General features: G+C 42.5%; 1 protein-coding gene across 1 annotated transcript in view; it reads left to right on the top strand.

Annotated features, from left to right (window-relative positions):
- Positions 1–11,435, top strand: part of CRADD (CASP2 and RIPK1 domain containing adaptor with death domain) — a 75,974-nt gene extending 64,539 nt beyond the window's left edge. The window contains exon 2 of the mRNA XM_014963166.1: positions 10,919–11,435. Coding sequence (XP_014818652.1) covers positions 10,919–11,214 — 296 coding nt within the window. The 3' untranslated portion in view covers positions 11,215–11,435. The remainder of the gene's footprint in view (positions 1–10,918) is intronic.
- The last annotated feature ends 668 nt before the right edge of the window (positions 11,436–12,103 follow it).

The following is a 12,103-nucleotide window of genomic DNA, read 5'->3' as shown; positions in this document are numbered from 1 at the left end:
CTGGTTGCGATGCTAAGCCTCCCACTAGTCTGGAAATGCAGACAAGCCGATGATGCCACCTGAAGCTCTTGTTCCTGACACCTTTGGAAAGTCTCGTCTTCTGATGCAGGCTGTTGAATGGCGGGCTTGGCAAGCCGGGCTGTAGCTGAGCCGTGTATTTTAGTACCAGTACCTGTTTTTTCCTGTGGATTTTGAAATGTCAAAAAGTCTACTAAAGTTCATAAGCACTGACACAAGAGAAGGAGGAAAAAAAGAAAGCAAGCGGGGTCTAAGTCCATGTTGCTTATGGCATTTTGTGGATCCTTTTACACCTGCACAAAATGTCTGTAAAGGCACACTAAACAAACCTGTTGCATTTCGTTTACTTGCTTTGCATGGGTGTAAATGATTAAATAAAATGCCAAGGAGTGGAGGATTCAGCATAATGATCGTACTGTTTTAGCTTGCTCTGCATGGCTTGTTCTATTAATATATGTTTGTGGTCAGGAAGGAACGCAGTCTCATTTCGCTAAAATCTGAAACTCGGTAAAGCATAATATGTGCAGTATTAATTTTGGTTTGACACCTGCCAGGCAAAGATCCTCACCAGCCAAAGGCATTCTTCTCAACTGAGCTCCATCTGTTGCGCAGATCTTCGGTTCTGATATTTCTAGCTACTCGAGCCAAAGCAATAAGAGCCAACTTGAAGAGAAAAAAAATCTCTAGGAGGAATGAACGGTTTTATCAAGGGTAAATATAATGGCTTGTTGTCATACTTGGTTTCAGTCCTGCAAAGGAAACATGTGTGATTAGTTGGTTGTATAAGAAAGCAGTTCTTCATACTGGCAGTATGTTTTTTGTTGTTGCATGAAAGGAACATCGATAGCTAAAGTCCAAGAACATGATTTTATTGTTGAAATGCTGCAGCCTTTAGAAAGAGTACTTGGTAGGATAGTTGCTAGTAAAAAATTTACTCACTTACTGTACTCAGCAGATAAAAAGCCCAAGGAGTTGGCCATGATTCTTGCACGAAAAGGAGCAGCAGGATTAACACTTGCCTCAGCTCTTTGAAAGACAGTTTAGGCTATTTGAAATAAGCACTCAAGTAGCGCCTGTCAAAAAAAGTTACGTCCAATCCCCTGACAAAAGGTGCATGATGAGTTTGTCACCTAGCTGAGAAAATACTCATTAATTGCTGCAGTTGTCTTTGTTTTGCACTTGGAGTGGGTGAATTACTCTGTCAGAGCTACCTGCCCACCTGGGTAAACATTTGCCTCCTATGAAAACATGAGAAGTCTACTGCGAATTTGAATGTGCTTTATGATCATCATGACTTCGTACAACCATCCAGTGATTGTTAATTATTATTTGTGGTAGCGTGGAGAAAAAACTTGACAGAGGGAAATGATGGCTCTGTGTGCTTCAGACCAATAATTAGTGGTTGAAAGTGTCGAGAATATTATCAAACTCCATTGAATTCACTAAGAACTGCAGAGCATTCAAAAGTATATAGAAATCTGCTGGCATACTTCAAAATGTGATTTTTTCAGCATTATTTCTAGAGTTGACTCTTGCTGTGACTGCCAGGATTTTAACCACAGACTCATCTCTCCTTTCTCAGGCAATCAAGGCAGCTTTGTGCTGTCTAACAACTAGTTGCACCTGGCTTCCAAAAAAAGGGTCATATGTCTTCTTTCCATATAACTTTTCAAGTCATATTTGTTCACGTGGAAAAATGCCTTTGGCAAAGGTCTGAATGCTCAGTATCCCTATTTAAGCAGTTCTTCCAAATAATTCCTAAAAGCTCAGGTATTCCTCAGAACCTTCCAGCTGATTAAAAATGTTTTTTTCCTGAGTGTAATGCTGCATGCTGAACCTGTTCATGCATTTATACCAAGGGCATCACTGCAAGGATGCCATCGTTAGCTGTGCCTTCAGTGCTGATGCATATAACTTATATACTTATAACAATATAGAAATCTATAGGAAATATTAAGCAAATTTTGCTTCCACTCCAGGGCCTACAGCAGCATCAAGTGATGCTAAAAATAAAAAAGTATAAAAATACAGTATGATTAGGTCCAATCCTGTCTTTCCTGCTTGAAAAGAGAGCATTTATTATACTGTGTTGTGTTTTTTGTTTTCTTTGCGTAGGTATTCTTTTCCTTGCGTGCATCTGCACTCACCACTTTATTTATGGAATTAATTATTTTAATTCATGGTATGCAATAGCAGAGAAATACTAGGTAGGATTGTAATTAATTTTTTGCATTTAAACACGGGTTAATTTTTTAACATCCACACTATTAACTGCTGAAACTTCCTCCCTGCTCTTCCTGATAAAACACAAATGAAGATGTGAAAACCCAGTTTCTCTCAACTCCTTTAACCCAGAGGTTGCTCCCTATGGCTTGAAAAGGGTAAAAACAGCATGAATTTATTTAGGGACGTCTCTGTCAATCTGGTTAACATGGATTAATACTGAAGGCCATCAGTATAGCAGAGATCTGTGGTGCAAAACCTGTCAAACAGATTAAAAAAAAGTTGAGGAAAACTGCGTAGCTACTGGAACTGAACAGTGGGAATACAATTGAAAACTTTTGTCGCGAAATCTGAACGTTGATGTTTCAGGTTTTAGCAGTCTGCTGCCACATCCGCAGCTACTAGGCAGTCATTAGCAAGTGATAAAGAATATACAAATTAGCTGCTGGTATTGAGCCAAAATAGAAACATCTGCGTTCTTGCATTGCCTGTAGATTTACGAAATTTTGTGCTGTCTTTTTTTCCTGCCCTAATACCCAAAATGTATTTAATGTGACAAAGTGTGATGCTTTAGAGCTCACACAGGAGAAGAGATTGCCAACAAATGAAGATATATGTACTTTTTAATTACACCAGCAAGGCTGAGTCCCAGCAAGCCTTTGGCAGGAAAGAGTTGAATGTGGTACCATGGGTGGATTCTGCTTCACTTGAAGGAGGCTGTTAAAAGTTGCCATAGATTTGATTATTATGGGATCATGGCCACAATTTATTCTGCAAGTTGGCTGTCATAGTATTAGATTCCAATTTATTTAAAATAAGACAGAGAACTTCCTGTCTTTTAATACAAGTCTTAGAAAAACAGCACGACGTGGAGGAATGCAGCCAGTCTTAAAAATTTATTTCATATTTGCTTTCGTTTTGATTAGAGCCTTTCGTAATTTAATTACAAGACATGGAAATGTAAATTACCATGATAGGAGTATGCTTACGAGTACGTGTTTTATGATCACTAATTGACAGATTGGTTTTATTCATACACATTCTGTATATTAATGACTGTTTGCATTCATCAAATCAGAAATTATCAAGATACAGAAACTTTACCATGATGCATTTGTGAAGCGTAACTGCGGCATATGCTCAGACGAACATAAAATTCTCTGTCAAATTTGTTTTACTGTAACGTGGTCAGTTGGGAAAAATGTGCCACTTTCTAAACCCTTGGTTTAGGTTTTTTTCTTTTAATGTGCTTATGGTACAGATTGCGTTCTGCGGTTTAGCCTGGGTATTTAACTGACCAAGATTTTATTTTGATTGCATTAGAGAAGATAGTGTTTATTCTTAGGAAGGTAACCGGGCCTGTTGTTCCTACAAAGGTGCAGGTTTTCCATCACCGGAATTTCCCTCTGCTGAGTCAGCTCTATGGGGGGAAGAAGCAGGAGCTCCCAACCAGGGGTCAGGGATCAATCCATGCTTGGCAGTCATCGTTAAACAGTGTCCTCGGATAGCCTCAAACAGGGTGAAGGAGGTGGGCAGCCCTTTGGTAGTGAGCAGTCAAAACCACGACACCCATGTAACTCACTGCTCATGTTTGGCAGGAGCAACAGAGAAACAGCTATGCACGTGCTAAAAGCAGGAGAAGGCTATTTGTCTTCTCCAAGTTATTTTGATCTTCTTCTGTAAATTATTTTAATCTGAGAGTATTAACTTTATATGCGGAAAGGTCTGTCTATAATGGGGTCAGCTATCTCTCTTCAAATAGTACAGGATTTACAGTTCCATTTTTCTTGCTCCTTGGTCAAGCGCTTTGTGAAACCCCCTGACACCAGGAGGTGGACCTGGTGTGTCTGAATAGACTTTGGATGTGCTACGAGATCCGTGCTGTTTGCAGTTGTATAAAAAAGATACGTATATGGTGATACACAGAAGAGAAGTATTTTTCCATGTTCCCTGGAGCACGATTATTTGGAGCTGTTGCAAAACACTAATGTTCCTTTCCCAGCCTTTGAATCAGTCTGGTGTTTAATTAGCAACAACGACAACAAGAAAGAAACCAACACCCAAATTATATAGTAGGGGTTGATTTCTGGATAGTCTGTTCTGCTTTTTTCACTGATCTGTGATTTGAGCTGGTTTCTTGTCTTTAAACAGGCCCCAAATCAGACCCTTCTAAAGTTCACGGCAATGAAATAACCTCATAATGCTTCATGATTGTTTTTAAGGTGCAGAGGAGGGAGTCAGCGCTGCATTCTCCTTGCAGACCTGCCAAATGTCTTGTATCCAGCGTGATACCTTCTCATCTGGCACTCCATTGCCACAGGTTGGCTTAGAGCTCCTGAATTTGGATGTGCTGTAGGAAGAGGGCAGGCGTTTGCCTGCAGTTCCACCTCTTCAGGCAGGGTTGGGACAGAACAGCTGAACAAGAAAGCAGAAGAGCAGCCGTACAAATGGAGGCCCACTGTCACCTTGCATCTTCTTTTCCAAGCCACCCCCTGCAGTTACCTAGCACCTTTTGTTCATTCAGCCCTTGTCCCCAGGACCTCCATCATGATCTGGGCTTTGACTTCAGTGATCTACCGTACCCACTGGGCTCCCTCAAAATGCTTAGTCTTTGCTTTCCCTTTCATCCAACATCTCTGGTGGCTCAAGAGGGGCTGCAGCTTTCAGAAGTCTCCAATTTTTCCATTAGTGGGAGCAATACATACTTACTTTCCAGTTCAGTTTCTGCAACCCCACCTCACTGCTTTTAAAAGCCTGTCCCAACCTGATCCACCAAGTGTTGTTCTGCTTGATGACCCACTTCTACCATGGTGCTCAGGCCAAGGGGATTTCACTTTAAAGCAAATATACCTGGTTGTGTGCAAGTTGTTTGCTATTGTGACACGCAGGCATTAAATAGTTTCTGGAACATAGCACGGCTGCCAAAACACACAGAACACAGTTTGGCAACCATGACCATGCCCGCTCAGTGCCTACTGCTGGCTCTGTGGCTCAGGCTAGTTGAACAAGTGCACTGCGCTTTGGGGGGACTGGAGGGAAGCAGAGCCTGGCACTAGATTCTTTATTATGTATGTTGGCCTTAGGATGAGTTGCCCCAAGTGTCCCTGGCTGCTGGCATGGTAGCCACAACGGCTTTGTGGAGCTTCTAATCCCATTTTAGTGTAATTTCCTATAGTAACCAGGGCTGTGTGCTCCTCCATTCTGGGCCATTGTGTGCATGCATGTGCCCCTAGTAGCTTCTGAACCTGTTGACCAGCTTCAAGAAGCCTGCCTGGTTGCTGTTGTGGAAAGGAGCAATTTCATGAGTGTCTTGAGAATCAGTAAGCAGCTGGAGGAGAGAAGTCCTGAGAGATGTCATCTGTAGGACTCGCACCTAGGGGAAACAAGGTTTCTTCGGTTTGCTGCTTGTAGAACTGCTTGATCTAACTTTAGCACTTCTCGGGGAAGAACTGTACTCCAGATGCCAGGAAAGATGATTAAAGAGGACTCTAAAATGCTTGCTTTGAACTCTTCAGAAATTATGAGCAGGATCTGGTAAGAGGGTCAAGTGAAAAACAGTTAGTGACTTGAGTCCAGATCACTGAAGGACTCTACACCTATCAGCAGGAGATGCTGAGGCCAGATGCATGCCTAAGAAACTACTCCTTTTTACAGTCTCATTCCAGCTATGCAGGGTCTGAAGCCCAAAATCACCTACCTGTTTCAGATGTGATTATATAAAAATTAGAGCGTTTGCCTAGCACTGTTTCTGCCAAGGGCTCTTGCAATCAATTTTGCTCTGTTTCAGCGCACCCCTTGAGTCCCAGGAGAGCTTTCTTTCCACTAGGCTCCATTCTAGAGGCTGGGAAGTGTTCTTGACCCTTCCCAGGCAAATCTTTATATTTTTTTGTTGGAATGATTTATCAGCAGAAAGGAAACGAAGAGGAGCATGACTGTGCACCTCAGCTTTAGGATGTGCAGCTCAGAGAGACCTGGATTCTCATCTCTGCTTCCAGAGTTGCGTCTGTCTTCTTATCCACTGAGTATGTATGTGGTCGTTTAAATGGATAAAACACAGAGGGAGCACTGGAAGCAGAGACCAGTCCCCAGAACATCCTTTCCCAAGGGACAGATTTATTAGGTAGTTATTAGATAAGAGTTGAGCCATTGTATCCCCTGGCTCCCCAGCTGTCTCCTGAACTGCCTGTGAAGTTGTCCTTGCAACTTAGGGCAGGTTAGGCAGCAGCTGATTGAGACTTTTTCAGCGCTTTGGATTCAGGTACCTTATTTCCATCAAAGTCCCTTTTACACAGCAAAGAGCAAAAGCCAAAATTTGTTTTTGTGGTGCATCATATAAAAATGGATTGACTGCATAAGGGAAAAGGCTCCCCAAAACTCCAACAGATGCTTTTGGTTGTGCACAGAGAAGTCATACTTACATGGAGAAGGGTCCTTTAGACAAAACCGTAAGGCAATTCAGGCTGCCGGCAGGTCTGAGGAAACAGCTGGGTACTTTGCAGATCACCCAAAAATGCCTCAGCACTTTTCGCTGCTGTGTCCTGTGTTGGAGCCAAGCTGGCGTGGTCCCCACTGCGTTCCAGCAGCACGGAGAGCAGGAGGTCACTTCCTCGATGCTGATAAAGATTTTCCCACGGCGCAAGATGGCCTGAGAGATGATCTCAGCTTTTTTTGTCGCCTAAAGATGGTGATGAGAAAGCAAAACCAAAAAAAAAAATTATCTAAGTGAGTCAAAGCCCATTTCCACTGGACTTTATCTTCCCACTTGTGCCAAGCGGGGCAGAGCTGGGCTGAGTTTGTTTTCCGTCCTCCTGTTTGTTGCAACATCTTCTTGGAGTCTTCTACTTCAAGCTGGAGAGGTCCTGAAAAATAAGAAATGTGAAAGCGGCGACCGGCTGCCTTTGCCCCATATATATAGCTTTGGTATCTGGGTTACTCTGTTTTGTCTGGTACGTATCTGTGATACTGCCTATTTATATCCAGTTCTGTTTCCTGTCCACACTCACCAGCACCATCCTATCTCCCAGTCTGTGCAGTGGTCTGGAAGCTCAGATGTACAAACAGGCCAGAAGTTGTCAACATCTCCTGTTTTTTCATCTGGGACAGCTAGGATAAAGGCTTAGAGTGGATGAGCTTCCTTGACCAGTGAGAGCTGGAGACGGGGAGAAGCACATTCCCTTGTACTGCAACTTTGGATAGAAGGAGCTGTGGGTCTTTCTCTGTGTCGATTTCAGCTCCAAAGCCAGGATGGAGGGTGTCCTCCCTACCTCCAGCCCAGAGAAGGGGTATTTTCATGGTCCCACGCACTGTGGCAGCGCGCTGGCCGGCAGTCCCAGGAGAGCAGCTCTGCAGCAGGCTGGCTTGCCCCCAGCACAAAGCTGTCGGCTCCCCATTTCCTCAGGGGCTTGGTGGCTTCAGCGTAATTAGTGAGACTTCAGCCTCTCAGTCTCTGCAGCCTGTGGTCCTGCCACTTTGAGGTGTAGATGGTGTCCATAGCAGGGCATGGTGCTTCACTCAGTGTCCTTGCTGGAGGTGACGGCACCACAAATCGCTTTTTCCGGGGAAACTCTCAACCCTCCGGTGGTGCCCCAAGCGCCGCTTCCTCCCGTTTCTGACAGTGCAGGTCTCCTTTTGCTAAGCTGAAGTATATACCTAATGTAAGCACTTACACCTCCCCGTCGGAGCCACCTAAAGCAAGAAGAGCTTCACATTTTTTAGAGTTGAGGTTGCAGTGTCCTAGACGTACCTTTCAAATGCAACTGCAGGATCTGCATAATTGAAACTTTTGCTCTGATCTCATTACTTCCCTCAGGCAGTTCCTGACAAATGGAGATTATAAGCGAGGGTCTGTAGAAAATGCAACTGAAAAAAGGCATCTTTAATGTTTTTGCAATCTGTTCAAAGGAGCCTGGGTGCTGAGCACAGAAAACTCGTTTGCCTTTTACCTGAAATGCCATTGTGTTTATTAATTAAGAATGGCATTAATCCTAGAACATACCCAAATCTTTTTGTGATTTTGCATTTGTCATAACTAAAAGATCTCACTAAATATTTCTCCATACCTCTAAATAATATTGCCCATCATGTAATACTTGTCTCAGATTTTCCTCAGTGACTTTGTATCAGAGCTGAAAAAGAGCTATCACAGAAAATAAAATGGGACTAAAATAACAGTCCTTTGTATTAAATTTAACATTTGGCTTTTGTCCCAGAATTTTCCACATCCATATTAGAATCAGATGGTAGAGTAAGATGAAAAGATTTCCTGGATGGGTTTTATTCTTATTCTTACTAAAGGGCTGATAACAGGCTGAAGGCAAGATACTTGTTGTAGTAAAAAAATCTGCCTAGTATCAAAGGCTGGATGGACAAGCTGACATGTATTATTGTTAGGCCTCCCTGCTTGATCACATTTCAACATCATAAAATCATTCTGCTAGAGAACATGAAGTATAAAAATTCCAGCGTGAGAGCAAAGAGCCTGGGCTGGCAGGTAGTGCTGCTTTGGGCACGCTGCTTTGTGCTTAGTAAGACAATACAAGGGTTTGATATCAAAGAGCAGTGCTGCCGACAGCACAACCTAGCTATATTTATTTTAAATTTTAGTTATTCTCAGCTCTTTGCATTCATGAAAGGCGCTCCCTCATCCTGGCTGACCTGTGGAGCTGGTATCCCTCGGGATGTGACAGTGTAGGGCAGCCCCACTGGTATTGCTCAGCCTTTTTCAGGAGCTGTGCATCCTCTGCCCTGTCCCCGAACCAGCCACTTGCCCTGGGTTCCTTTGGCAATCTGGAGACAGAAAGATCAAAGGGACCTAAATACTCTTCAGAAAGCAATTTTCCCTTTACTCAAAGCAGCTTTGTATAGTACTTATGTATGATTGGGCTTAAATTGTACAAACGTTTGCAGGCTCTGGGTATTCTATGCAAAAACAATTACTTTTGATAAAATGAAGGAGTGGTGCTTTCTAGTGTTGCTGTTCTGCTGTAGTGGAGACGGCGAGCATGATATTGGAGCTATAAATTAGATTGTGCAGAGCAGCTCTTCTGTAGGGAGTCTGCTGCTTCAAACCGACAGGCTATATTTAGCGTTTTCTTGGGGATATTTTTTCTCTGTTTTGAAGCAGTATCTTCAGCAGCAAAAGTGATGCAGCAGTTGTAGCCTGCGTTGACCCTTCATCTTAGCTTGTGATCACAATGGGTATCAAAGAGCAAATATGCTTCGTAGGTATCTTCTTTTGCTTTTCTAAATACACCTTTTTAAAGCACCTGGTATGTGGTTTGAATTTACAGGCAGAGAATCATTTCACCAGCACGGGGTGTTTACAGCGTCGACCTCAACATCTGAGCTCTTACCCAGCACTCCTCTTACACTCAATGGAGAGAAATGTGCATATTTAGAGGAATAATTCATCTCATTATTTTAGACATCTTCTTTCCAGTGAGATGGATTGTATTCTAGAAGAGTCCTTTTCTCTCCAAAGCGATAATTAATCCTAGTATAATTAGTTCAGGTGAGGCTATCTGTAGTTAGGTGAGATGGATCCCATAGAGCATGTTTCTGAATAGCACTGTATTCTCACTCTGCTATTAACACTGTATTAATGCTTTTCTTTTTTTTCTTTTCTTTTTTTTTTTTTTTTTAATGATCAGATTGCCATAGGGAATACACTTGTGTTTGTAAGAAATATTTGTTTCGGTCCCTAAGAGATTTTTACCACTGATAATTACAGCTACCTTAATGCTTCCTGTGAAAGCTGCTTTGGTAGTTGTATTGATCCTGTCCTCCATGACTCAGGTACCAGTTCGATGCTAGACATCTTCTTGGGTGAAGAATGCATTCTGGGGCATGTTGGGTACTTGGGCAATGCTAAGGGACATAGGGCAGAAATCTCTGAGAGGACACGGGACTTCCTTGCGCTCTCCTGAAAACAGCTTCAAGGAGGCCAGATGAATGGGGCTGTAGCACATACATGCTTGTTTTCAGGAGTGTTACAACAACTGGGATGGGAGATGAGGGAGCATAATTTGTACAAGTGTTGATGCCCTGTTCATTTGGGTTCACCTGAACCATGCTTATGGGTTTACTCAAACAGAAGAAAAGCCCCCAGATCTGATTTCCTCAAGATGAGTTTGCCGTATATGGCAGGGCACAAAGGATAAGTAGCAGCTTAGGAGACATAAGAATTTCCTATGAAGAGTCCTCAGCAAAAAAAAAAGAGTAATACCTAGTAACTAAGGAATCAAAGTTATTTCTGAAGTGTATAAACAGAGTCACAGAACAGGAGTGATAAGGTGTTGTTGGTCTCATATTTGTCATTTGTCACAATATCATACTGGTGCGAACAAATTGATTTTCATAGGGTGATGGCTGTTGGAAACATGTTCCCCAAAATCTGTAATTGCTTTTGGAAGTCTTGGCTTGGAACAGAATTCTGATACCTGGATTATTGACACCCAAAACCTCAAGGGTCCCTACTATGTTCCACTGAGTATTAGTTTTCCTCTAATTAATTTTCTGGTTGATTAAGTAATTCATTTTTCTAGGTGACTATGTATTCTGTTTCTTTACTTAATGAATTCTTTCACCTCCGCTTTGCCTATTCCCTCTCTTGTCAAGGTCTTATATTAGTGTTTACAGCATTACCTAGTGAGATGCGTGTGCATTTTCTTTTTTACAGGTGTAACAGAAATTGCACCATGTATTTTGAAGACGTCACCAACAGATCAGCAGCTGAACAAGCTTGCGAGGAGACTGGGACCCGAATGGGAGCACATAGTTCTGTGCTTGGGTTTGTCCCATACTGACATCTATCGATGTAAAGTCAATCACCCTCACAACCTGCAGTCACAGATCGTAGCTGCCTTTGTCCTGTGGAGACAGCGTTTGGGGAAAAAAGCCACAATCCAAAGTCTGCAAGCCAGCCTGATGGCAGAAGAAGTGGATCCTTCTGTGATACAGTACATGCTTGAGTGAAGCTTTGCTATTGAGCTTTCAAGTACTTTGTTAAATGAATTAAAGAGGATTTACTGAAATGCATGTTGAAGATCTGACACCTCAAACTGGAAAAAAAAATGGGGTTGGGAAGTGTGGTTTTATTAGGCTTAAACATTCCAGTTGTCTGTGGCATCTTGTGACTTGTAATTCTTTTCATGCCAGATTAATTTTTAGCAGGCATTAAAAAATGGATCACTTTTTCCGGTTTGCTTTTGTACTATTCCAGTGGGGATATAGGGTGATACTTACAGTCCTTGCAAGCAGGAGGCCCTGCCGTGAGTTCAGCGAGGTTTCTGGTTTCATTGCGGGAGGAACACTTGGTTTAACCTATTTTCTGGACTTTGTAGGAGCCTTTTTTACTGCTGTTCCATGCTAGTTCCCTGATATCTCAGCAAGAAATGAGAATAATCACTGTTACTAATTTAACAATTTTACAACAGTTATTGCAGGTGGCTAGTTTCACATTTATAAAAATTTTAGCACTTATGGTTTCTTGCTAGGATAGATGGCTGCCACCTTAGTCTGCCTTTGAAACTGGCCCTAAGTGGAAGTAACAGGAACCTAGTGTGCCTGTGAGGGTTTCTCCAGTTATTATTTAAAGCGTTTCTGCAAGGAGACAGGCACTAGGCTTGTATGCCATCTCCTAGCATAGCACGGGTGGAGAGTTCTTACTAAGAATGGTAGAAATGGTAGAATATAGTAGAAAAGTGACCAGAAGATAGGCAGGAGACAGCAAACAGAGCAAGAAGTGGCCTAAAAAATGAGATGGTTTCTAAGTTGTCCATGTTTGTCTCCACTAATAAACTGGGAGACAACCTGGTGCCCGCTGAGTCTACTGCACTCTGGATCAGGACAATCTTGTTTCACA

The sequence above is a fragment of the Calidris pugnax genome, unplaced genomic scaffold (genome assembly GCF_001431845.1).
Source record: "Calidris pugnax isolate Ruff unplaced genomic scaffold, ASM143184v1 scaffold44, whole genome shotgun sequence".
NCBI classification, from domain to species: domain Eukaryota; kingdom Metazoa; phylum Chordata; class Aves; order Charadriiformes; family Scolopacidae; genus Calidris; species Calidris pugnax.
The sequence above is the reverse complement of the archived record's forward strand: the minus strand, read 5'-3'. Positions and strand labels throughout refer to the sequence as shown.